The sequence below is a fragment of the Falco cherrug genome, chromosome 15, assembly GCF_023634085.1.
Source record: "Falco cherrug isolate bFalChe1 chromosome 15, bFalChe1.pri, whole genome shotgun sequence".
Classification (NCBI taxonomy): Eukaryota; Metazoa; Chordata; class Aves; order Falconiformes; family Falconidae; genus Falco; species Falco cherrug.
Window position 1 is genome coordinate 12,834,869 of NC_073711.1, and position 26,308 is coordinate 12,861,176.

The following is a 26,308-nucleotide window of genomic DNA, read 5'->3' on the forward strand; positions in this document are numbered from 1 at the left end:
TCTTCTCCTTGACAGTGACTGAAGGAGTCTCATGGTTATCCCGTATCTGCCATGGTCCACATGCCACAATGTTGGGGTGAGGCACTAACAAACCAGTACTGTGAGCATGAGTTCCTCCCTGCTGTGACCCCACTCAGCTGGTACCTTTGGCCCTCAGTCTTCACAGGTTCCCACCCAGGTTTTGCAGTATGTGAGCCCTTCACAGAGCAAACCTGCTGTCAGATGGGTGTTATCTGGGACCAGCCTTCTGGCAGCATAGTCCTTTGTCCCTCTGCCCACCTTGGGTGCCCTACTCAGTATGGCAGAGTAGCTGTTGCCCTATTTTCCTTCTTGTGCCAGACAAGTCCCTGTAGCTCAGCTATCACTAACACTGGAAAGCTTCCCAGGACCTTTTCCTGGGCCAAGAGCTCTTGCCAAATTGAGCTAGCAAGCCAGCTTGGTGCTGACAAGTGATATCTCTTAAAAGCATTAACTCTTTAGTTGTGAGAAATCACTAAAATTTCTCTGATGGGATGCTGCATCCTGCCTTCCAGGGACCCTCCTGCCACATGGAGTTCCCCCCTCCTGTGTGTAGCAGTGTGGTGTGAGTGTTGTCGTGGGGTTTTCTTTGTGTCCCTCCTCAGGTCTTATTGTCCTGGCTGCCATCACTCCTGAGTCATCCTTGGATTCAGGCCATGAAACCAACTCTTCAGAGCTAACCGACGTCTCGGAGATGGTCTCTGCTATGAAGCAGCATCAGAACGCAGCCTACTTCCTCGCTCAACACATCAACAAAGAAAACCTCCTGGCCAGAAAGGACTTGCCTTTCCGAATCCAGAGCTGTGCTGCCCAGGCTGTTCTCACTTCACCCTACCCCCTCAGCCACCAAGAGCCGAGCCCTTCATTGAAGCCAGCTTTCTCTCACCAAAGCCCCAACCTTAGCAACTGCAAGAGCCAACAGGAGCAGGAGCATGCTGAGCGGAGTTACAGCTTGGCTGTCCAGCCGGTGCTGACCCCCCAGGTTAATGAGCAGGACAGGGGGGCTCCAGTGCCAGGGTCTGAATGCAAAGGTGCAGGCCATACAAAAGCTGGCTTTGAGGCTTCTCTGCATGCCACAGCAGCCCCAAGCAGGGAGCAGGCACAGGATCTGCAAGAGAAGGTGCCCAAAGAAGTCCAGCCAAGCTCCAGGCTCATCCTGGATCAGAAGAGCGGTGCACCTCCAGCGGTCATTTCAGCTGCTCTGCAGCAAGTGGCAAATGCAAAAGGCTCAGCTCCCCAAGTGGTAGCAGCCTTGAAAGAAGACAAGAACATGAACAGTACCAGCAGCTGTGCCTCAGCCAGCAGCAAGCCTTTGAAACATAAAGGAGGTCCACAAACTGCAGAGACATTGTGCAGCTGTCAGCAGCAGCAGCAGCAACTCTCTCCACAGCAGCACTGTGAAGTTTCTCCAAGTCCTAAAGAAGCTCATGGCAATAAGGCTGAAGCTTTCCACCTCACCTCAGCAGGTGAGGAAATGATGCCTGGTAAGACTTTTGCCTCTAAAAGCTACCAGCAAAAAGTGACTAGAGATGCTCCAGGAAAAGCTGCAAGTGGAGAGCCAGGTCAGAAGGCAGGTGGGGAAGCCACGAGCCTTGTCTTTCAGAAACACACAGCTCCTTCAAACCAAGGACAGAAAATGCAACAGGAAAGTTCAGCCAAAAGCTTAAAAGCTGAAAGTAGCAATCTGCACTCTCCATCACCTGGTAGCACTTTCAGGAGCACCAGTGAGGAACCCAAAGGGCCAATCCAGCTGGTGCCCAGATCTGAGAGCCTGCAGATCAGCACTGTGCCTTCCAAAAAAGTAGAAAAACTCCTGGAGGTGACCCAGCAAGATGCTGATGTTCCAGCTAAACCCAAAGCTCCAAAAGCTCCCTTCAGGTTAAGGAACCTGTTCTCTGCAACATTTCCGACCCGGATGAAGAAGGAGACAGATGAGCGGCAGGCCCAGCTGCAGAAGGTGAAGCAGTATGAGCTGGAATTCCTTGAAGAGCTGCTCAAACCAAAGAGCAAAGGCGACCTCCCACCACAGGAGTATCTGCACCCTCCTGCCCCTGGGCGCTGCAGCTGCCAGCTAAGGAGCAGTCCTGTGCAAAAAGTCCCAGGAATGTCCAGAGAACAAAGGCGCAGCTGTGACTGCAAGCGGATTTGCAGGGGGGTGAGGCCACCCCCTAACCAGCTGGTGATGCCAGAACTGGAGAAGCGAGGGAGGGATATACTTACCAATGACCAGAAGCAGGCTGAAGCCATTAGGTTGACAAGCGTGAGCAGCCCTTCCAAAGGAAAGCGGATACGATCCACAAGTTTAGAGTCCAGAGACTACCGGTCAGATCCAGAGAACAGCATGTCCTGTTTGGCAACGTGCACTTCCCGGGGGGAGTGCATGGGTGCTCCACACTACAGGAAACTCTTGCGTCGTTACAGTGTCAGTGAAATAGATAAGACTGACAGGACATCCCTGTCCTCTGACATCTACCAGAACATCTATACAACCAAGCAGAAAGGCCCCCAGAAAGAGCTTGAGCCTAGCATCCTTTGTCCTGTTCTGAAGAGCAAAATCCAGGAAGCCTCTGGAGCAGCTGACCCCTCCTATGTCCAGATAGCACAAGAGAAAAAGAACCAGAAGGGTTCGGCAGTGTTCTCTGTCCAGGAGGAGATGTATCCAAGTCCTGCTGAGCTGCGGGATGAAGACATGGAGGATGAGAAGTGCTGCTCCATCCGGTACTGCTTCTACTACAGGAAATGTGATGTTGCAGATGATGGGAGTGAGAAGGATGAGCTGTCCTATTCCATCCCCATGCAGATACTCCCAGGAATGAAGCTGGACAATCAGATGGTCCCAGTCATGAGCAGGACTCTTCAGGTCCTAGATGCAACAGCCTGCAGCAGTCCCAATGACAGCCAGACCCAGGAAATAGATTTAAGGACCTCCAGTTTTGAGGGCAGCTTGGCAAAAATCAGCACCCTTCGAGGCCATGCCTACAGCTTTCCCAATGGGTTTCTGCAAGTGCAGCTGGACACAAACGAGCTGCTGACTATCCTGAGGCAGTGTGTGGTGAGCCCCGACGTGCGGGACTGCAAGTCCTACATCTCCCAGCTGGCTGAGTACAAGCAAGAGCTCGCCCTCAAGTTCAAGGAGTTTCGGGCATCCTGCCGCCGCGTGGCAGCCGTCGACAAGAGCCCTACCCACATGCTCTCCGCCATCACGAGCAGTTTCCAGGTGCTAAGCAGCCTCATTGAGACATTTGTGAGGCTGGCGTACATCGTGCGCTCAGAGTCCCAGCGCCAAGAGCTGCTGACAAAGGTGGAGGAAGTGGTGAGGAACTACACCTTCCTGTTGAAGGCTGCAGAGGAGTCCACGGCCAGAACGCTGACCCACCAGCAGACGGTGGAGCAGCTTGCCCGCCAGTCAGCCACGGTTGCCACTGTCATGAGCACGCTCACACGCTCCCTGAAGACACTGATCAATAAGTAAGCCAGCTACGAAAACCAACAAGCCAGTGTGCAGTGTGTGCCGGGCCATGTGCTAGTGGTTCTCAAATAGCATAGGTCTGCTGAGGATGCGTGTCTACAGGCCCACATCTGCTGGGGTTTGCGGTAGCCCAGACGCTCTTTTATCTCTACAGAATGGTTGGTTGTGCTGGTGGTTTTGAAGGGTAAATTCATGCCTTGTTGCAAGCTGTGCAACCAGCTCATCAGGGATCTCAAGCAGATGCTCTGCTTGCTGTCCCATGCTGGCTTGTTGGTGACAGCATGCCAGTCTCCATGCCGGTTTGATTTTATGTGGTTCTGGGCCTCATTTGTGCAGAGACCTTTGTCACGGTGAGTGGTGTGCCAGTGAGTCAGCAGGACTGAGCTGAGATCTCCTGGCTTCACTTGGGGCATTTTGGAGCCAAACCAGTGTCTTGCCACGTAAACAGCTGTTCTGCCTCCAGGGTCTTCCTGGCCCACAAATGCAACATAATTAGCAGCAGAAGGGATTTCCGGGGTACAAGTCGCTGCTGCTATGCAAGGGCTTGGAAAGTAGTCCTAGAATGGACAGGACGCCATAATCCTGGGGCAGAGCTAGGTCGCCCTAGCAGGCTCTACTCACAGCTTAGGCACCACTGCCCTAGTCCTGAGCACAGACACTGTGCAAAAGGCGAGGGCTTAATGCATGAAAGCAGGGAGGATCCAGGGACCCACAGGCCTATCATTCTGGCCTCAGAGCCGGAGAAAGTTACTGAGCAGATCATTTTGAGTGCCATCATGCAGCACATGCAGGACAACTAGGTGATGAGGCCCAGCCAGCATGGGGTTATGAAAGGTAGATCCTGCTTGACAAACCTGATGTCTTTCTACAAGGTAGCCTGCCTGGTGGATGAGGAAAAGGCTGTGGATGTTGTCTACCTAGACTTCAGTCAAGCCTTTGACACTGTCTCCCACAGCATCTCCTGGAGAAATTGCTCATGGCTTGGACAAGAGTACTCTTTGCTGAGTAAAAAGCTGGCTGGGCAGCCGAGCAGAGAGTGTGGTGGGGGATGGAGTGACATCCCACTGGCGGCCAGGCACACGGGGTGTCCCTGGGGCTCAGTACTGGGGCCGGTCCTGTTTAGTTCTTTATCAGCGATCTGTATGGGGGGATGGAGCGCACCCCCAGCTGGTCTGCGGAGGACACCAGGCTGGGGCAGTGCTGCCCTGCGGGGGGGCAGGAGGCCCTGCAGGGGGTCTGGGCAGGCCGGGCGAGGGGCCCAGGCCGGCTGTGTGAGGTTCAACCCGGCTCCGTGCCGGGCCCTGCCCGTGGGGCACAGCAGCCCCAGGCAGCGCTGCAGGCTGGGGCAGGGGGCTGGGAAGGTGCCCGGCGGGAAAGGGGCTGGGGGGGCTGGCTGGGCCGGCTGGGCAGGAGCCAGCCCTGTGCCCAGGTGGCCACGGGGGCCAGCAGCAGCCTGGCTGGTGTCAGGAGCAGTGTGGCCAGCAGGGCCAGGGCAGTGCCCGTCCCCCTGTGCTGGGCCCTGGTGAGGCCGCCCCTCGAATCCTGTGTTCAGCTTTGGGCCCCTCACTGCCAGGGGGACGTGGAGGGGCTGGAGCGTGTCCAGAGCCGGGCAGGGGCTGGGGCAGGGGCTGGGGCACGAGGCTGATGGGGGGCGGCTGAGGGGACTGGGGGGGCTGGTCTGGAGAGGAGGAGGCTCAGGGAGGATCTTATTGTTCTCTACAGCTACCTGAAAAGAAGTACTTCTCCCAGATAACAAGTGATAGGACAAGAGGAAACAGCCACAAGTTGCACCAGGGGAGGTTTAGATTGGATATTAGGAAAAATTTCTTCACCAAAAGGGTGTCAAGCATTGGAACAGGCTTCCCAGGGAAGTGGTTGAGTCACCATCCCTTGGAGGTGTTTAAAAGACATGTAGATGTGGCACTTAGGGACATGGTTTAGTGGTTGACTTGGCAGTGCTGGATTAACAGTTGGACTCAACGATCTCAAAGGTCTTTTCCAACCTCAATGATTCTTTAATTCTATGATTCTGTGTTTCCCTTCCTCTGCTTGATGCCTGTGTCCATGCTGGAGAGCCTGCAAGGAACGCAGATTGATATTTGACCATTGCAAGCCAGAAGCTGGGCTAGCAGCTGAGAGGAGACCTCTTTCAGACCTTTCTGCAGTGGTCAGGTCTGTGCCTCCAAGAGTCAGTCCAAACTCTCTCCTATTTCCTTTCACTGTGCCCATTAGAGAGAAACCCCTGATCAGCGTTGTCTGTGAGCCACAGCGTGCCCCTGAGCCCGGCAATCCTACTGCCATCGGCCAAAGGAGCTGCCATCCTTGCCAGGGCGCTGGGATCATTTTCCTGTCTCTACCGAACTGACTGCTGTAAGAAGCATTATTTAGTACTGTGTGATGGTTATTTATTTGGAGTTGGGGGTTTCGGATTGTTTGGTTTTTTTACTTCCAGATGAATGGTAAAATGATTCCTCATTGCTTTCCTTCACACTCTGAGGTTTCCCTCCTCCTCCCAGTCTAGCTTCTAGACCTAATGAATCAGATCGCCTTAACTGGTGCTTCACTGCAGTCACCCAGTCTCCAAAACAAAGCAAGGAGAAAAATGCAAGGTTACACATTGCATTGCCCTTACCCTGCTACCCACTGCACTTCATGAATGCATGGGGAGAGTGGGTCCTGATAGGGTCCCTGTGCCTCTCCCCATCGTACCCACCTCCAGCTGGAAAGGGAAATTGTGGCATTGGCCTCACAGTGCCAGGAGCGAGACAGGTTGTCAAACCCAGCCAGCTTGCCTCAGTGCTTGGGGACGATCACGTATGATCAATCGCTTCCCATCTCTATTATTTTTTATAAATATGCACATTCGAAATCTCTCGTTCTTCCATAGGAGTTACAGAAATGCACAATGTGCTTTTAACACACGCATCCTCTACCGAGTGCAATAACTTCCCTGGCCCATGGCTGTCCCGGACTTTGGCCGTTGTTGTCAGCAAGGCAGAGAGGATCCTGCTGTGGGGACAGCCTCCTGCTTTCAAGAACCATGTAGCAAATATACAGTGGAAGAGCCAATTCAGATTTCAGTCTGTGGTGGGCGAAGCCTGTTACAATGCTGAAGGCCGACAGGGAGCCGTGTTTTTCTCTTCCCCATGAATTATCTATTATGAAACTCTGAGTTTCTTCAAGCTCCCTGTTACACCTATATCATTCCTCCATAAACCTATCAGTCTAATACAGAGGAAAATTTTTTTATTGTCTGTATATAGTATGTATAAATAAAAAATATATAAATTATATATATACACAAATTTATGTCTTGTTTTACAAACAAGAAAGATTAAATATATTAATCTTAATATCAAAACTAGCATTTGTGTCTCTTTTTAAGAACTGTCAAAAAGTGGCTATTCTTAGCTGTACAAAATGCTGTCCGTAAGCAAAACCCCTTATTTTTTCTGCTATAGAAATGCATGTATCTCTATCCTGGAAGGGCATAAGGACTCCACAACATCACTGGACTCCACAGCAATTAAGTACCAGGCTATGAAGAAAGCCATGAAGCAGCAAAACAGCACTGTTGAAATGAACTGTTTGACTTGGCACGGGTTTACTTTATGTTAATGGCTATTTTGGCTTATTCCCCTCCGGGAGGGGAACACCTCCAGCAGCACTCACCCCTTCACTGCTGATGCTGGCGCTGCAGTCACCCTAGGGAAAGTGTGGTCCTCCTGGTGCCCACAGGACACCCTCCTGCCCCTAAAAAAGCAGGGGAGAGCCAGGACATGCTTTAACTCCCCTCTGTTAGGAAACTCCTGCCTAATCCCTTTTCCATAAACCAAGCTGAGCACTGCTGACCAGCTCCAGTGCATGCTTTCAGCCAAGTTGCTGCCCCTGCCTGGTATCTGCTCTTCTGCCTGGGAAGAGGTGACAGTGTGCGACCTGCCATCAGTGGCCTGATGGTTCTGCTGCCCTGTGGAACTGCTCAGGTGTGTCTGCAGAGGAAAGCCCAGCAAAAGCGTAATGCCAGACGGGGGAGAAATCTGAGCAAAGCAAACAGTTTCCTAGCTACAGATGGCTGTTCTCTCTGGGGACACGTTTTTCTTGGCACAATGAACTCTCTATTTATCAGGAAGGCATTGATGTGTGCCCTCTATGTGCCCCAAAGCCTACAGGAACTATAAAAGCCAAGTCTGATAAAGATCCAACACAAAAAAACCTTAGCAACTGGGTCATTCTCTGTATGGGGATTGAAGGTGTTGTCTAAAGCAAAGGCGGCAGCAGTCAAGACTCACACGCATTCTCTGTGCCTCCAGGTCGTTATTTTAATCTGCATCACACCATTTTGCATGCTGAACTAACTAATGATGACACTGAATGGGACAAAGCACACCTATTTATAAAGCTGGGTATGGATCAAAAAAAATGGAAAAACCGAGAGGTTTTCTAAAAACCCCCAGAGCCTGAAAATACTATTGACAGTAGCCAGTTCAATCAGCATTTCAGAGTCGATGGTTAGTACCATCTAGTGGACAATCGGCACCCCATCAGAAAGAAATTGTTTCTTCACAGCACACTGTTACCTGTACACATACACTGTTACGTGTATGTGCTCCAGGATCAGTCAAATGTCCCTTTGTGAAGCGAGGAGCTATACTGGTACAAGCCTGAGAAGGATGGAGAAACCCTGCCTCTACTGTTGTACTCTTCTTTTAGGTGCTGTCCCTGCCGCCTCACTCTGTTGGGCACTTTTAAGTACTCCTAAAGGAAATAATTCAGGTAAAATGTTAATGGTTTTGAATCCTAGATTTTTCAAAAAACTCCATCTCAGTTACACAGCACAGGGAATTAAAAGTAATTTTTTCCCCCAATCTAGCTCCCATTTCATTGTCCATCTAATTTATCTTCCTGCAGACTGCTTTGTTCTCAGCATCAGCATTTCTTCAGTTTGAAGCCACCGTCCCCCAGCAAGTTAAAGCAAAGCATATGGTTCTCAGAAAAGGACAACATTGTTTTGCAGGTGTGTGTGCATAAAGATAAATCAATTTTTCTCCATCCCCTCCCATCAGAGCAATCTGCCTGAGTGTGGCAGGTTGTGTTCGCCTGCCATTTAGCACCCCCTCAGAGCAGCATCGGCAGTAACTGCCCTTCTCACACGGCCTTTGCCCTGAGTTTTTGGCTGTAGCGTTACAGCTGGTGCAGATATCCTCCAGGGCCTTCAAAGCCCCCATGAGCATTGCTCAGCCACAACATGCATTCATGACGGTCTGATGTCATTGCACTCCCCTAGTCTGCTCCCTTCCTTAATCTTCTCTAAATTATGTCCACTCTCAAGGAGTCCTCACCAGGGCTCTATCAGTGACAACGGATAGAAAAGGAAGACAAACTGGGCTAGTGCTGGTCCCTCTGCTATACATGAGAAAAACAGAAGACTTGGCTTTCAGGAGTTAAAGCATCAAAAACAGGAGCTGGAAAATGAGCAGACCTCAAGCAGTAGTCCCAAGATAGGTTTGGATAAAATTGCTTGTGTCTCTGTGGACTTTGCTGGTCATTGTCAGCTGGAGACAACCGGGCACCGCGATTTAAAGCACTTTGAACTCTAATCCCCACGGCGTAGTGGCCGCATTCTCCTGTCGGGATTTCCATCCTCTCCAAGGTCCTGGCAACACTACACAGGAATCACAGCAGCCCCAGATACAACAGCAGGGCAAGCTGAATAGCTGGGACCCACTGCTGCTTTCATCATGCCCAAGGGAGCTGACAGTCAAATAGAAATGAGTAATGTCTAAATTTTATCCTCATTTAAAGCACAACGTCTGGTTTCCTGTGTAAAACATCCTAACAAATTCCACGCATAGGCAGACACAGTGGAGCTGGCCGGGACACCCATGGCTTTAAATGGACACAGGAGAAATCTGCCAGGGAAGACAGGTATTTCAATTTATTTACATCACCTAACCTTATTTAGTGTCTGTGAAAACAGTCCATACACATGATAGGAAGCTTTCCCAGAAGTTTTTTGTGTCAGGCTATGTGATTCCATGTCAAGGTATGGGCAGATGAGGACCCTATCCATGCCTTATTCCACAGCAGTGACTGCACAGCCTTCCAGCCAAGCTGAGACCGTGCCCCTTGCAGTGTCACCCAGACACAGAGTGAACAGGGAGGGCGTTTTCTGCAGCTGGATTATAAAGTGATTAAAAAGCAAACACACTGTGTCCAAAGTGGCAGAAATCCCAGTGCTGTTCCTCTGAGGTTTGTGGCACATGCCAAGGGCTGGGGAGAGAGACAAAAGGGCTGGGGACATGCACCGGCTCTTCGCACACGGTCCAGGGCACTTCATAACGCTCCACTAAATCCCACTTTTGAAAAGTACCTTGGAAATACTCCTGAATCTAATGAATATGCACCTCTTGCTACAGCAACAGGACTCCATCCTCATACTTTTAACTGGGCTTCTTACAGAGGCATAGCAAAAAATGCTGAGTAGAAAGATCAGAAACACAAAGAGACTGGTCAGGATCCTTTAGAGATTTTTATCCCTAAGTCTCTATTGTTTCTACTGGAAACTTTTAAAAATACCATTTATTTCCCAAAGTTTTCTCCTTTTCCTGACAAATGGTGTGCTTTTCCCTGGTGGATGCCATGCCCTGCCCTCCTCTGACACCTCTTCTCCTCAGCCTCAGTTCCCGCCTCACCCACCGTGCCGCAGCCTCCCCCTCCTCCCGCCTTTTCTTCTGGCCGCGGCCGCCCTGACCAATCACTGGTCAAACGTCCAGACGACGACCAATCGCAGGCCTCCGCCTGCCCTATGCCTCATGCCCTGGAGTTCGGGCCGCCAAGCCACACCCGCTGCCCTTTCACACCACTGCCGGGTCGCACGCAGGCGGCGGGAAGGGGTAAGATGACGGAGTAGGCGTGGCGTGGCCTGGCCCGTGCTCACTGTGCTGCATCCCCACGCGACAGCGCGCAGGAGGAGGGCACCGCCGCTGCCACCACCACCACCGCCATGCCCAACAGTGAGATCTTCAGCGGGAGCTCGCCTCAGGGTCTGGGCCTGGAGCTGGGCAAGGTTGTCAGGAAGAAGTTCAGCAACCAGAAGACGTAGTGAAGCGAAGCTGTGCTGCAGCTCCCTGCACGGCAGCTTACAGCAGTCCCAATGACAGCCAGACCCAGGAAATAGATTTAAGGACCTCCAGTTTTGAGGGCAGCTTGGCAAAAATCAGCACCCTTCGAGGCCATGCCTACAGCTTTCCCAATGGGTTTCTGCAAGTGCAGCTGGACACAAACGAGCTGCTGACTATCCTGAGGCAGTGTGTGGTGAGCCCCGACGTGCGGGACTGCAAGTCCTACATCTCCCAGCTGGCTGAGTACAAGCAAGAGCTCGCCCTCCAGTTCAAGGAGTTTCGGGCATCCTGCCGCCGCGTGGCAGCCGTCGACAAGAGCCCTACCCACATGCTCTCCGCCATCACGAGCAGTTTCCAGGTGCTAAGCAGCCTCATTGAGACATTTGTGAGGCCGGCGTACATCGTGCGCTCATAGAGTCCCAATGCCAAGAGCTGCCACCTCCTCTTTGGCCTCCTCCCGCTTTTTCACCCCAAACTTCTCAACCTCTACATCCCTTTTCAGTCTTCCACCACTTTTTGGCCTCACACCTCTCTGACTTCCCACTCCCTTTTGCTGTCGCACCCCTTGGAGGCTTCCTATACCTTTTTGGCATCCATATTTCTTCGAGCCTTCGCTTTCCTATTCATCCACCCACCCCTTCTTTGCCTGTTTTTATTTCTGCCTCCCTCTTTTTGGCCTCTGCTTTTTTCTAGCTTCTACCCTTCTTTCAGCCACCAAGGGGAAGGGCAGAGCCTTGTGTTACTCAAGTGCTATTCATTAACAGAACCAGCTGTGAGGCTGTGCTATCACGAGGCAACAGAAAGAAAAAAAACAATCCTCAGCCATAGGCTTTCTGCATGAAAATATGTCCTTGATTAAGTGGCTGGTGGTAATTGAGTGGCAATTGTATGCAGGAATGTGCCAAGAGACGGACAAGGGCTACTTGTTTTGATCAACATCACCATGAAGTTTGCTGGTATTAATGGGCTGCTTAAAACTTCCTGGAAAATATATTTTCAGGGCATGAAACACAAAAGGTATTTCTGATAAAATGCACCTCCATAGAATTGGGTAAATAAAAAGGGGCATTTCGCCATTTGTGTGCTTCCAGGTTCTCCTTAGTGGGGACAGTAATTTACTTCACAAGTCCCAAAACATGTGGGAACGCAGCAGCTCAGGCTATAAGCTTTTTCTTTCCACTACCAAAACTGGCTTGTGCTTGTCTCCATTATAAACCACAGGGAAAATTAAATAAACCTATTTAGATTGGAAGTGGATAATTCTATTTATTATACTTTGCTTTCTGAATGAAGCAAGCCAATTAGAATTAGCACTTTAATTCTGAATAAGGGTGTCAACACAAGAGTTGAAATACTCCAATGCCCTTTCACATCCAGCCTCCACTTAGGCTGTGATCGTTTCCCTAACTGTCCTTTGACAGACAACCTGACCCTCAGACCAGTGGTTTTCAACCACACAGTCTCTCCCTTCGTACCATTTAGGCCAAGAACCAGATAAATAACTCCATCTTCAAAGCTGGTTCTCCTTGTCCCTTCTTGAAGTGATGGCAATGCAAGCGGCTAGTAGATGAGCTATGGCTGAGGATCCCTACGAGGAAGCTTTTTGGCTTTGTTTAACTAGGACTTTGGTGCATGAACAGCTTTTCCTCAGTCAAATCTCTGAGATTATCCTGTTCCAAGAGCTTTGCTAGTGATACTGATAAATCGCTAAGGTAGGTGGACTTTTGTCCTCTCAACCAAAGTGCTGTCTAACCTACAAAGATACTGTGGTAGCTGAAACACTGAAGGGCAGCAGGGACTTTTCCTAGATGGCACTCGCGGCCATTTAACGCTGCTGTGAGCTTTGCAAGGCAGCAAGATGATGCAGAGCTGGAGAAGAGACAATGAGCAACCACAGCACCCAGCCCCTGGCTTTTGGTCTTGGAGGAGAAGGTGGTGCCATCCATTTGAAGCTTTGCAAAATCCTCCCTCCCGAGAGGCAGCTTCCCCCAGCTCACTGGGGCTCCCAAAAGCATGCTTGGCCTCTAGATCAGAATGGAGAGGAAAACCAAAAAAAGGCTTTGATTTTACATCTGAAAGCTTGCCAGTCCCTGGTTTACAGGATTAAGGATCTAATGGCATTTTTTGTCAGATTTTTCACTCCTGCAAATCCCATCTCAGTGATCCCAGGAGGAAACTGATAGACATGCTACAAAGCCGTGTATAGGGGAAACTCAGAGTTCGTCAGAGGGGCATAATTTGCATGTTTTAGTCTACCTCCTGCTTGCCTTCAGCCTCAGGTTCCCAGTGGTGGTTCACCAATAAACTGGGAGGGGACAGGGATGCTGGGGCACAGCAGACACTCATTCTGTGTTCAAGAGCTGGGGCGGGGGCGGGGGGCAGAATGGAATTTAAACCAAGACAAGCAAATGGTTCAAATCCAGAAACAAAACAAATACTTCAGGAACTGGAAAGAAGTTATCCATCTTCTAAATTCTGCAATAGCAGCAACAAACCTTTTGTAGTCTGTTTTGCAAGGAAGAGAGTCCTTGAAAGCTATTTTTAGACTGTGTAGCTTTATCACTGAAAAATATGTACAGAACAGCCATTGAAAACTTGCAATTATCCCAAACTATCATTTGAAAAAAATGCTGTGAACTGTGAAAGGCCCATATAAGAATGCCAACAAAATTGCTGGATTTTTGTAGGTGTCCTCCAGCCAAAAGTACCAGAGTCATTAGTAGAGAATGGCTACACTGATGTGGATTTACTGCAAGCTAGAAATTTGGGAGGTGTCCACATACACCATCACTTGAACCACCGGGCTGCCATCTGACAGTGAAGTTTTCTTCTGTGTTACTAAGATTTGTTAGCAACAAATCAGAAGCAAAGCACTGTATTCTTCCTTCTCCATTCCTTGGATTTGCTGTGTATCATGGCATTTCACAAGCTGCTACACCAAAAGTTACACCCAAAAAATCAAAATTATCATATGTTGATATTCCAGTTTCCATCAGTGCTAAGTATGACAATTAATATATATTTTAATCCAGATGAATTCCAAGTTTAATGACACCCTACAAAAGGTTACAGAAAACTTCCTCAAAAGTAGGATTTTGTAATCATTAGTTTACTGGCCTTTGGGGTCAGTGACAGCAGCGTTTTGGGCCAGTATAGTTGCAAGAGGAAATAAAAGAAAATGTGGCCAGCCTCTGTAAATTGCTGACTGTTTCTTCTGGGTCAATTCTCAAGAATTCAAAGCAATAACTTCCCAATGCCAATTTCATTGCAGAAGTTTGTTCTCTGCAAGACAGTCAAGTAAAACAAGTAGGAATTACACAACTGCATACAAATTTTGAAGAAGCTGTTTGTGGCTTTGTTTTGTGTATTTTAAAAACCTTTAAACAATGTTTATTTTTGAAAAAGCTAAATTAATCAATTGATTTAGCTTTTTAATTTAATTGTAATGTAATGACACACAAGCTGAAAGTTGACAGGAGACTACAGAATTAGGTACAAACCCCTGATTATAAATGTGAAAAAACCCTCAGAAATTAAATTAGCCTGTTAAAAGTAGCACTCACATGGGCTTTAACAATGATGCAGAAGACAGGGGGGAAAGGGGTGCCTGCGATCCAGTGTATCCACTGCAATTATGATTGTTTTGATCTCAAAACGTGGCCAAAGGCTATTTCTAACAGAAAAATAAATAGCAGGAAGTATTGCTGCACATTCTGAGGACAAGTGCCGAAAATGTTGATGATGGTGATCGTGGTGTTTTTTTCTCATGGAGTTTGCGGGGAGTGCAGCGGGACTAGTTGGACATGCGGGAGGTCAGTGCCCCTGCACATGCAGCCCGATACCATCAATACCATCGTTTTGCTTTTGCAACGAGATCAAGTCACGATTCGGCCAAAGGAAAAGAGACGGAGCACGGCATACTGCGAGGGCAAAGAAAAGTTAATTCTTTGTATTTTGGCAGGTAGAAGCATGTGAGACAAAAAAGCAAAAGCGAAGAAGATAAGCACTATCCTTCAAAAATTAAAAACTTGCTGGAATTTGATAGTGTCGACACACACGGTCCCACCCAGCCTTTGAAGCTAATCGCCGGGGCCTGGCCCGCTCCCGCTGCCCCGCTGCCGGTGCCCCGCCGCCCCTGGCCGCGCAGCCTCCGCCTGAGGCGCCCGGGCTCCTGCGGGAGAAGCTGCAGTTTCTCTGAGGGCGCACCCCCTGTGACAACCGCTGAGGAACGTGAAATGGCGGGCGACGGGCCCGCGCTGCCGGCCGCCGCCGCGCCGGGGGTTTGCCTGGGGGAGCGGCGCGGAGCGGGGCTGCGGGTGCTGCCGCGCACCCCGAGCCGCTGGTCAGAGCGGGGCTGCGGGTGCTGCCGCCCGGTGACGGCCCGGCCCGGGACACGGCGGGGTGAGGCTGCGCAGCGCAGGGTGCAGCAGCCCGGCGAGCTGACGCGGGTGCGGTGTGACACGGCGGAGCAGCATGCCACGGGGCTCCGCATCGCGCCGCGCTGACAGCTGCTGAGCGCCGGGCAGGGCCGGCCGGAGGAGGCGGCGGACGCGGGCCCGGCGGCATGCTGAGGTAACCCCCGCCCCGCCGCGCCGCGCCGCGGGCTGAGGGGCCGCCGGGGGCCGCGGGCACAGCGCCCTGCGCCAGGAGCCGGGCCGCTTCCCCTCCCCTGCCCCGCCGGGCCTCCCCTCAGCGCGGGCGGCCATCATGGCCGCGGGGGGGAGGGGGCTGCCAATCATGCCACCAACGAACCCCGTCCAGTCCCCCCCGCCAGGCCACGTGGGGCAGGGCCTTCGGCCAGCTGCGGCCGCGGCCGACCCGGCCAATCGCAGGCCAAACGGCCAGGCGACGACCAATCGCAGGCCTCCTCCCGCCGTACACCCCGCCTCCCTCCCGGGGCGGCCGTTCGGGCCGCCGAGCCGCGCCCGCCGCCCTTTCGCGCCACTGCGGGGGCGGGCGGGCCCTGCCCGTCCCCGCCCGAGGACCAATGGGGAGCGCGCCGGGGCGTGGCCGCGGGGGCGGGAGCCTATAAAGGGCGCGCGCGGGCGGCGGGAAGGGGTAAGATGGCGGAGTAGGCGCCGCCCGGTGTGGCCCGCGCTCACTGTGCCGCGTCCCCGCGCAGGAGGCGGGCGGGTCCCCGCGCGGCAGCCGGGTGCGGTGCGGGCCGCAGCGCGCAGGAGGAGGGCGCCGCCGCCGCCATGCCCAACATTAAGATCTTCAGCGGGAGCTCGCACCAGGACCTGTCCCAGAAGATCGCCGACCGCCTGGGCCTGGAGCTGGGCAAGGTGGTCACGAAGAAGTTCAGCAACCAGGAGACGTGGTGAGGCGGGGCGGGGCCGCACTGCAGCTCCCGGCGGGCCGCGGGGCGCCGCCGCGCTGAGCCCCGCACAGCCGCCGCGCGGGGGCCGCTGGGGTTTGTAGTGCGGGGCCGGGCGGGCCTTGCGGCCGGGCCCAGCCGCGGGGCAGCGGCGGCCGGGCGGGACGGGGCAGCCCTGGGCGCTGCCGGCGGGGCCGGAGACCCCCGGTGCGTCCCGCCCTTGCGCTGCGCGGAGCCGGGTCTCCTGGGGCCTCCCGCGGGGAAGGGGCCGCCGTGCAGCGCCGCCGCAGAGCAGCTGCCGCCCGGCGCCCCTTACCGTGGGGCAGTGCCGCGATCCTGCCGCTGGGTCGGGGCTTGCTGGGCGAGGGGGAACGGGACGAGCCGGGGCGGCCGGGGCTGCGGTGCTCCTTGGAGAGCTCCCGGCTGGGCGAGCCATGTGCGGGCCGGTGGCGCGGCCCCGGCGGAGCCTCTAGCGGCCTGTGCCGAGAAGGGCCGGTGTGCGGGGCGCGCTACGCCGCAGCGGGCCCCGCTCCCACGGGCGGTTTCCAGCCTGGGGCCGCAGTGCTCCCGCCGGGCAGGGGCAGTGCCCCCTCCCCGGCTGGCAGAGCTCAGGGCCCACCGCCTCAGAAGCTGGCAGGGAGCTGCTGGAATCCCACCCCCCGGCTTTCCCCCGCGTTGTGGAGCCCCTTCCATCCTTATAGCCTAGCCAGCCGTGGCTGGCAGCTCGGCAGTGGCCGGCTCAGGGTGTTAGCTGGGGCCTTCAAACAGCCCCGGAGAGCAGCAGAGCCTGAAAGGCATCGATAAAACTGCTCAGGAAAGGTAGGAGGGTGGCAGTGCCTTGCAGCCCATGTTGCAGTCATCCATCCAGTCTGTGTCCTGCCCAGGTGCTGAAGCCTCAGATGCATCTCGTTTCCATCTCTCTGCTTCATGACTCTGGCTGTCTTCCTATGTGAAGAAGCAGCTAAATGTAAAGAGAGGCTAAAAATTATTCAGAGCTCTTAAGCTTGGTTTAGAGAAGCATATTAAGCATATACACACCACACAGTGTAATACAAAGAACCTTGAATGAGTGCTCCGACCCACTCCTTCCTTCTGGATACAGGAGGCTTCTCCTGGAGAATCCAGGATATACATGTGATGTAAAATATTTCTATTGCATGGCTGTTGATTTTTAGCTGTGAACTCCAGGGGTAATACAAAGAGTTGTAGAGGAGAGGTGTAAAAGGAGTCTGTCCGATTCACAGCCATCGCACTGTTCTCATTGCCCTTTATTAACTGCACTTACCTGTCCAGTTGGCTAGCCAGCAGATTCTTATGTCAGCAGGTGATGTGACTTTAAGACCTAATAAGTGTCTAGTTACAAAATAAACGCAAGAGGAGATGCTTCCCAGAAAAAGATTGTTTTAGCAGAATAGTTAATTGGTACTTCTGGACAATAAATGTCTTGAATCAGCTCAGTATTAGACTGTTAGTAAGTACAGGTAGAGATGGCACTTGTGTACCCACTACTGTTAATCTAGATGCTAACTTAGCCAAAAGTTCTCATGCTGCTTGAAATTCTTCATGAGAGGTTTGTGTATGTTCTAAGCCAGTGTGCAGTGAAGGTGACAGCAGTTTGCTGATGGATATTGAGCAGTAAGACTACAAATGCCTGGCAATAATCAACAGCACTGAAGAAGAGAGGGTGAAGATCAGAGGATGATATATTAAAATTGGAAATCTACCCTAAATTGCCTATTTATAGGTACCCTACCTATAAATGAAGTCGTTAAGAGCTGATTAGGCAATTGTCTGCTTGTTCCTAGAGTTTGGTGTGGTAGCCATCTGCAGATGGGGTGAGCATCTCTGAGTGCAGGAAGAAAGAAACAGTGGAAGACACTTGTCCTCAGCAGACTGACTCCTGGTGACTTCCAAATCTGTGGCAGGCTTTTCTAAACTGAAATGTTGGAAGTACTCGGTAGTTAATCTGTTCCTACAAAAGGCCTTAAGCAGCATTGCCCTGTCTGAAACCTCAAGCCAAAGACTACTGCTTTCTTTCCAACTCTGCCTCTGGTGCAGGTGTCTTGATACACGTGCTGAAGCTGGTCCTGTTTGCCATCAGCAAACTGCCTTTGGCTTGTATTCAGTCCCTTCATCAGCAAGGATTAGCGTGCATTACATGCAGGAGGAAATGAACCCCAAGAGCCTTTCCAAAGTGAAATGCTGGAGGGCTTCTCTGTTCAAGCCTGTGAATAGCTGTTATGACTCTAAATCTAATAATCGGTTACAGCATAGCTTCTGGTAGAGGTTTGGCTTGGCTTTATCTGCTATTATCCTTGCTTCCTTTGTATGCTGCTGCTTTTAGCTGAGGTAGTTTACTTCTGATTCAGGGGGAGCAAGGCCTGTTCTAGGGTGTCTGCATGCTCAGCTTGTGTTGAAATTGGGAGTACAGGCTGAGTGCTCCTAGCCTTACTGACTGAACCTTTAAATTTGAGCAGTGAGTGATGTAAAATGGGTACTAAGCAAATAAGCAACAGCGTTCCTGCTCAGCATCCCTGTTTATATCACACTGTCACCCACAGACCCTTGGGAATGCAATCCCTTGGTTACCTTAGAGGCATATGTAATGGCTGTGTTTTGATTTGTATTTGGATACAACTCTCCTCATCTGTTCTCAGTGTGGAAATAGGTGAGAGTGTACGCGGGGAGGATGTCTACATTGTGCAGAGTGGCTGTGGTGAAATCAATGACAATCTGATGGAGCTCCTTATCATGATAAATGCCTGTAAGATTGCCTCAGCCAGCAGAGTCACAGCTGTCATACCCTGCTTCCCGTATGCTCGGCAGGACAAAAAGGACAAGGTAAGGGATGTGGTAAAGGTTTCTGCTGGGAAAAATGAATGCAAATCATCTAAGTCCTGACTGCTGAATGGAAATTAGGTGAAGTTGAATATGTAGAGGAGGAGATAAAACTTATTTTAATTTCTTTAAACCTCAGGGAATTGGACTGCAAATGTCTTTTCATAAAGTAGTAGTTCTTGAAAATACACCAAGCTGTAATCTCCAGCTGATGAAAAGATGCAATGTTAATGAGTACTCCTTTTAGTAACTGCTTGTGAATCATTCCCTAGAAGTGGAAGACTGACATCTTGATGGAGTTAAACTTGTCTTAAATACTGGGTTGTTATTTTCCTCTACTAGAGTCGAGCTCCAATATCTGCCAAGCTGGTTGCAAACATGCTGTCTGTGGCAGGTGCAGATCATATAATCACCATGGACCTGCATGCATCTCAGATTCAGGTAGGAGCTGAAATGGGGAAGTACTTACCTGCTCCAGGCTGAGCCTCTTCACTGCCTTGCAGGCTTTCCAGTGGTCTGCTTTCTTATAGACACGGCAGAAATCAGGACTTGGGAACATGGAAGGGACTTGCAGAATCAGAAGAGGATGGGGAGATGGGTAACAGGTTCATCTGTAAATGAAATTATAGATCTTCTTGATCAGACTGAGCATATTGAATCGTGTAAATGAATATTGGGCTAGTAAATGATCCGTGCAACTCTATTGCCACACAGTGACACTGTGTATTCTTTATTGGTCCTTTGAGGAATTTGAGATTAAGAATGGCTTTATCAAGAGTCCTTGAATATTGAGTAGAGGTTTCTGATATTTACTGAATTCTCAGGGAGAAGCAAGCAGTGCTAGCTCTGCCTCCAGGTGTACTGGCACCAGCTGCTTGTGAGGGTTCAGCTGACAAGATGGGCCATCCCACTTGTATCCATTCAGTGCCACCCTTCCACATAGGGCACTTTGGTTCTCTCCCAAGCTGCTAGTGAACTGAAAGTTATTCATGGGTTTTGCTGGCTTACTGAATAGAATAGTCTCACAGAGCAATTGAAATCTTGACCTGAGCTGTATAAGAACTGACAAGAGCGTGTACCAGGGAGAGGAGGGACAGCAAGCTGTTAAATTATCAGTGTTATTTTCACCTTGAGCAAGTGCTCTGAGACCAAGAAACCAACTCAGTGCAGCCGAGAGGTGTGGCAGTGGGAAAGATATCTTGTATTGCTGCAAACACTGATTCAGAAGGGTAAGATATCTACAGCCTGGTGCAGTAGGTGGGTTGGCTGTTAAAATTAACAGTTGAAAATGCAGCCATTTACACTTCAGTATAATTTTGCCCAGAAATACTTTGTCTCAGATGGGGGGCAGGGGGGGTGGGGGAGGAATCTATGGGAGCACAGCTGAGAAGACTTTCAGGAAGAGCATGAAGTAAAAGAACAGAGCCCAAAGGGCTGTGTCTCTTCCTTAGGAAGTCTGAAGTTGTGACGTGTGCCACAGGGTTGACCTTTCACCAGCACCAATGGTGACACTTGATTGAATAATTGGGTTTGTGTCTGTAAGCTTCCAGCATCTGGCTGGTTTTAGCCTGGTTCTTGTGGTTGCTGGGCTGCTGAGTGCAGGAGGAATGATTGTAGGAAGGACTGTCCCCTATATATACCCTGAAGCATTCCTCTAAAGTCGCTGCCCCCACTCTCTTGCCTGTTACTCCCTGTCCAGGATTAACTTCTGGCTTTTAGTGACCTTTGAGGTTTACCTGGAGGAGTCTGCTGGGTCAGTGTAAAGTTATGGAACTCACTGCATTAGTTTAAAAGCAAATGTTACTCAAGGCTTTTTCATAGGTTTCCTGTAGATGCAAACAGTTTGGGTAATGAGCTTTAAAGCTTGCTTTTCAGAGCAGCTAGCTGCCTGTTTACAAAATGAGTGTGGTTGATGCTGGTTTTCTGCACCCTCTTAGGATAGAAGTAGTTCCATGTTGTAAAGGTGTCTGATGTAAAGAGCTATTTATGCTGCTAAACTATTTTTGGCTCTGAAGACTTCTTACATTACTATTCTGTGTATCCTAAAGACTACTGCCCTTGCATTAAGGGAAGTAGAAAAAAGCTGAAAGCTGTGGAGAGGCAGTGGCTGCATGCCTGATCATATAGAAGGCTTCTTCCAACTGTTTTTGGAATGTGACCTTCAACTACATCTGTTCCTGTCATCTTCCTTGCAGGGTTTTTTTGATATCCCTGTTGATAACTTGTATGCTGAGCCTGCTGTACTTAAATGGATCAAAGAGAATATTGCAGAGTGGAAGAACTGTACCATTGTTTCACCAGATGCTGGTGGAGCCAAGAGGTAAGCTGTCAGACAGCTAGCTTGAGGTGCTGCTTCTGTGTCTACTTGAAGTCCTGAGAGTGCTCATGATGCTATTCTTAAAACATGATTCCTCTGTCAGCCTGCCTTCTGTAAGGGTCTTTGGCATCTAGTGAAGAGCGGGTGGATACCCTTCCTAGGGAATGTCTAGAAGGTTTCTTGAGCTATGTGGAGAGTTCAATAGCTTCTAGAACCACAGCTGCATAGGTAGGAATTGTGCAATTAGTATATCCCTTGGATAAAGCTGTTTTTTGTGGAAGGGTAGTTATGCAGGCTGAAGGAGTGAATCATGTAGCTCATACCCCTATGCCAAGACAAGGTTATTGCTGCTGGCTAATGATATACTTTTATCCAGGCTGTTTTCTTTGCAGTATTAAGCTTAGTCTATTGAGACATTTTCTTGTTATGCTCTTGATTTTAATATCTAGCTGGATACTTAAGCCTGCTGCTACTCTTCCCTGAGAGCAAGGGAGATAAGAGATGGTTCCTTTCCAAAAAGCAGCAGCATATGTTATAGCACATTCCTACTTGAATAGTCTGACAATCTCCCATCTTTGTGCAGACAAACATGCTGGTTTCTGGGCAGTTCAGAATGTTCTCAGGTGCTTATTAGGGGAAATGAAGCTGTTCCTTGATGCTTCTCTATAGCTGCTACAAGTGAACAGCAAAGGGATGCAGCTGTATTCTTTAATCCAGGACTGCAACACCAAAATGTTGGGGTGTGCTGACCTGATTCACATACTTTATAGTGTTTTAAGCTATCTGTTATAAAAAGCCAAGTGATACTTGCTGTAGGCTGCTGTAGCTCTTCTAGCTCTGTTGTGGCCCATGTATTGGACAAGACCATTTCTATATTCAGCTGCTTCTGTAGCTTGTTGCATAATGCAGTAAATGAAGTGCCAAGTCAGCCAGCTATAATCTTACTCCTGAAAATACTCTTCAAAAGCCACTTAAACCGAAATGTGTTGATCTTGGCTGGTGCAGTATTTTATGGAGATACTGCAGAACTAAATACTTCAGTAAACAGTTCATAAATTGTGTAGGATTCCCAAGGTGATGAATCTGATTTACTGAGGCTAGGAGTCTGCTCATGTCAAGTGTAGAATGTTAGGGGCATGTGCATTTTATTCTAGCTCTTAATACATCAAAACTCTTTGCTACTCATCAGTATATATAAAGTTTAGGACCCTCTGGTAAGGTTGCTCTGCAGTCACATTAACCAAAGTAAATGTAAGGTGGTAGACTTGGGTTTCTTGGATGTGTGGTCCTGCCACTATCTCTGTGTCAGCACTTGCATGTGTGACAGTTGAATGCTTATATGAGTGGAAGCAGATGCCTGTCATAGTGCAACTTATGTCCTTCCAGTGTAGTGTTATAAAGGTGACAACCTCCCAAGCATATTCTGATCACTTTAGGTTTGCCAGACTTGCTGGTTATGGTTTGTTTTAAGCTTTAAATGCAAAATAATTTACAGTGGTTAGGATAAAAGACTTAATCTAGTTGCTGTCATCAGGAGAGGCGAGATCAGAGATTGCAGTTTAACTGCTTGAAGGGAAACTGAGGTGGCAGAGTGACTTCTATTAATTGCTTGGGAACAGTAACAGGTGTGGTGGCAGTTTGTGCTTAATGGTTTTAAGAGATTCAATTGAAGCTGTTGTGTGGAAATAAGTGGTGTTTGGAAACTGTTCTCCCTTCAGGGTGACCTCCATCGCAGATCGATTGAATGTAGACTTTGCCCTCATTCACAAGGAGCGCAAGAAGGCCAATGAAGTGGATCGCATGGTGTTGGTGGGTGATGTGAAAGACAGAGTAGCCATTCTGGTAGATGATATGGCAGACACATGTGGTACCATCTGTCATGCTGCAGACAAGTGAGTAGGACTGACCATTTCCTAAATCAGAAACCTATTGTTAGTGAAAACTGTGCAATGAGTTAATCAGATTATTTGCACATCAAATTTCAAAGTAACGTACAGTTTCTGGTATTAACTCTAATGTCGTACAAAATAAGTAAAAACCCTAAAGTTCTCACAGAAGGAATAGCTAGAAGACCATAGTGTCTTTTATTTGAAAAATACTTGTGCTGGAAGTGACTTCCACTAGACCATCACTTACTACGCTGGGTAGAACTAAGTGCTGTCTGGTCCATCAACTGAAGGTCATACATCTGAATTTCTTTTAAAAGAAAGGTATCCAAGCTTGAAAAGCTTAGAAGACTTCTACAGTACAAATGCCAGCATATGCAACACTGTTACCTTGTGTTGCCAAAAATCACAAAAGGTGATTGGTATGATCTAGTACAAATGTCCCATGGCTAAGAACAAATTTTTTAATGCTTACTTTGACTGTTGGGGATTTTATGGTACTTGTTAAACTGTTTTGTTCCCCCAAATCAATAGTGGGCTGGAGGGGGGAAATCAAAGGTAGCCAGTGCCCTAAGCATATGGTATTGTCTCCTTTGATGCTTACCATGTGCCCTGTACTAATGTCAGTTTAATACTTGCTAGGAATTTCTTACCCTTCTCCTTTTTCCACCCTTGTAGGCTTGTGTCAGCTGGAGCCACCAAAGTTTATGCCATCTTAACTCATGGGATCTTTTCTGGGCCAGCAATTTCTCGGATCAACAATGCCTGTTTTGAGGCAGTTGTAGTCACAAACACAATACCCCAGGAGGACAAGATGAAGCAGTGCCCTAAAATCCAGGTGAGCATCTACTTTTTCTTCTGTCTCTGCTGAAGGGTGGCAGCACTTGCCTGTCCCTCTGAGGGGAAAACCCCATAATACTGTCTAGTGCTTGCAGCAGTTTCATTTGTACTAGAATCAGTGGCAGTGTTGACTAGTTCTCTTGTCCCTCTTGCTGTGGGATAACAGACCTGTTACACTGATAAAATGCAGCTTCTAATCTAGCTCTTAATGTTAACTTAAGTAATCTTTTTCAGGGCTTGTTTTACCTATATCGGATGACTGATCTAATGGGGCTATGATGAAAACAAGCAGTTGTATCTGTACATTTGGGGGGAGTGATATGCTGATGACATACTGAAGCAGAAGTAGATAAGAACTTTTGAAGTTGATAATGTCAGATTCAGTTGTGTAACCTAGTGCCCAGCACTTTAAGCAGAGTGTCCCATCCTTTTGTGAGGCAAAGTAGGCCTGGTCCTGGGAAGGTGAATGTTTCATGTCTGGTCATAATAGTGCAGGTGAGCTGGAGAGAGGGTGCAGTCTTGTCCCATGGACACATCTTGCTGGTTTGACTTCAGAACAGTTGACACAGCTCAATGGTACAATGTTCAGATACTTGCCAAAGATAAACAACAAAGTTCACAATCTGTATGAAAGCTGGTCTTTCGATGGTCACTCTGTGTCTTCGGCTTTCCATTTAGGAAGAACACTGTGACATTCTGTTTCCCAAGCTGAGACTGACTTTTCCTGGAAGGAAAAAAAAAAATTGGCTATACAGCTTGAGCTAGGCAGAACTTGAGGATTTCCTGTGTTAATGGACAGCTGGAAGTTGCAGCTTGACCTGAGCATTCAGGCATAATAGGTCCATCAAAAGTTTCAGTTACTGCTGTAGTATACACACAGCTAAGGACATCCTAAATACTAGTGTCACAGCACAGATGTGTAGGAAACAGGTATTTGGAGAAGCTCTGGAAAGTGAATGGCACTGCTAAGACTCAGCTAGTATTGTTCTAAGTGTAACAGGTTCCCCAGTACTAGGGTATTGTTGAAAAAGCTCAACTGATCGAACTCCAGTAAATTTTAAGCTGCTTTTGGAAGTAAGTTATAGGCCCATTGCAGCCTGCTATCATGTTGCAAGTTTTTTAACACTTATTTTCTGGATGATGTTCCTACAACTGAGCACATCTATAAGATGTCTGATGCTTCAACTTCTTTCAGAGCTCCATGTTACTGTTCATGTAGGCAAAATGCTAAACAGGTGATCAGTTTGTAAAAAGTTGTAGCCAAAGACAGCAGTGGAGTTGTTGTTCAGGCTCTCACTTAACACTTCACTCCTTTACACTAACATCTGATGTTCAGTGTTGAGAAATACAGAGCTGAAGAATTTGTTGTAAGTCTCATGCTCTGTCTGCTCTGCAGCTCTTAAGTGTGTTTTCTTTCTTAGGAGGCAAACTATCTGGAAAAAAGAATGTTAAATATGATTTCACTTGGTTTCCTTAATGCACCATGAACTCCATGCTTCTTACTGAGACTGCATATATCATAATGCTTTAGCTGCTGGGGTTTAGAGTTTTAGAGACCTGATTTTCCCACCCACCCCCCTCCTGTTGACTGGATTACCCTGCCAGGCAGAGCCAGTGCAATAACTGAGAGCTGAGCTGCAGCATGTAGCTTCATCTGTAGACTGCTGGTGGTGATAGTAAAGCCTTTTGACTCAAGGGAAGTGATCTGATCTTGATTTAGACTCCCCTAACTTCTCTGCAACCTACACAAAGTGATTAAAATAGTCCTAGGGTAAACAGACTGAGCTTAGGGAGTTCAGCGAAGAAAGGTGACAGGCTGTCATCCTGACAAAGGTCAACAGTGAAATAATTCTTGTAGAACTGTATGTAGAATATCTTCAGAACTTCATGTAATGAATTCTACACAGGACTGGGATTTAATTTGTCTGCATGTGGCATATTATAAATCTGGGTGATGAGTTTACTCTTTAAGTTCTTCCTGACTTACCAGCTTTTCTTCCAGGCGTGATGTTCTCAGTGAGCTGATCCATTTCTCTTCCTCTCCAGGTGATTGACATCTCAATGATCCTTGCGGAGGCCATCAGGAGGACTCATAATGGGGAATCTGTCTCCTACCTATTCAGCCATGTCCCTTTATAACAACAGATGTCAGCTGCTGCTTGTGTGGCTTTTTTAAAACCAAAAGTTGTTCAGCTTGTTGTAAAGTTCAGTAGAAGACCCTGCTTGTTCCAGTGCAGTTCTCCACAGCTCCTCCTGCTTAAGTCAGGCTTACTGGCTCTGATCCCAGCACTGGGAGGCTGGAGGGGGGAAGCTCATCCCTGTAACACTCCAACTCCACCAGCAACCCTGTGCATTGAGGCTCATCAGTAGCACTGACTCTATTCTTTAGATCTGTGGAGAGCAGGACTGACACATGGCTAATTGCCACAATTATTTTGAGATGGGGGAAGGGGGAGGGTTTGTCTGTGGGCAGGGTTAGATGATCTAGCATGTGCACTCCAA

General features: G+C 49.2%; 2 protein-coding genes across 5 annotated transcripts in view; both read left to right on the forward strand.

The window, feature by feature from the left end:
- FRMPD3 (FERM and PDZ domain containing 3) overlaps positions 1-6,848 on the forward strand; it is a 66,385-nt gene extending 59,537 nt beyond the window's left edge. For 3 of the 4 annotated variants that reach the window (XM_055727763.1, XM_005439986.3, XM_055727764.1), the window contains one exon: positions 624-6,848. In XM_055727763.1, the coding sequence (XP_055583738.1) occupies positions 624-3,490 (2,867 nt within the window). In that variant the 3' untranslated portion in view covers positions 3,491-6,848. The remainder of the gene's footprint in view (positions 1-623) is intronic. The other variant, XR_008735301.1, reaches the window with a different exon arrangement.
- An 8,804-nt stretch (positions 6,849-15,652) lies between these two features.
- Positions 15,653-25,984, forward strand: PRPS1 (phosphoribosyl pyrophosphate synthetase 1). The gene is made up of 7 exons (XM_055727771.1): positions 15,653-15,928; positions 18,583-18,766; positions 19,106-19,204; positions 20,959-21,083; positions 22,799-22,972; positions 23,645-23,804; positions 25,853-25,984. The coding sequence occupies exons 1-7, from the start codon at positions 15,807-15,809 to the stop codon at positions 25,943-25,945; spliced, it is 957 nt and encodes a 318-aa protein (XP_055583746.1). The 5' UTR covers positions 15,653-15,806; the 3' UTR covers positions 25,946-25,984.
- The last annotated feature ends 324 nt before the right edge of the window (positions 25,985-26,308 follow it).

What these genes read in the sequence shown, in the direction of transcription:
- PRPS1 (XM_055727771.1), top strand. Translation starts at nt 15,807, where the DNA reads ATGCCCAACATTAAGATCTTCAGCGGGAGCTCGCACCAGGACCTGTCC. An exon ending in TTCAGCAACCAGGAGACGTG is followed by an intron (nt 15,929 to 18,582) that starts GTGAGGCGGGGC and finishes ATCTGTTCTCAG; the next exon opens with TGTGGAAATAGGTGAGAGTG. An exon ending in GGCAGGACAAAAAGGACAAG is followed by an intron (nt 18,767 to 19,105) that starts GTAAGGGATGTG and finishes TTCCTCTACTAG; the next exon opens with AGTCGAGCTCCAATATCTGC.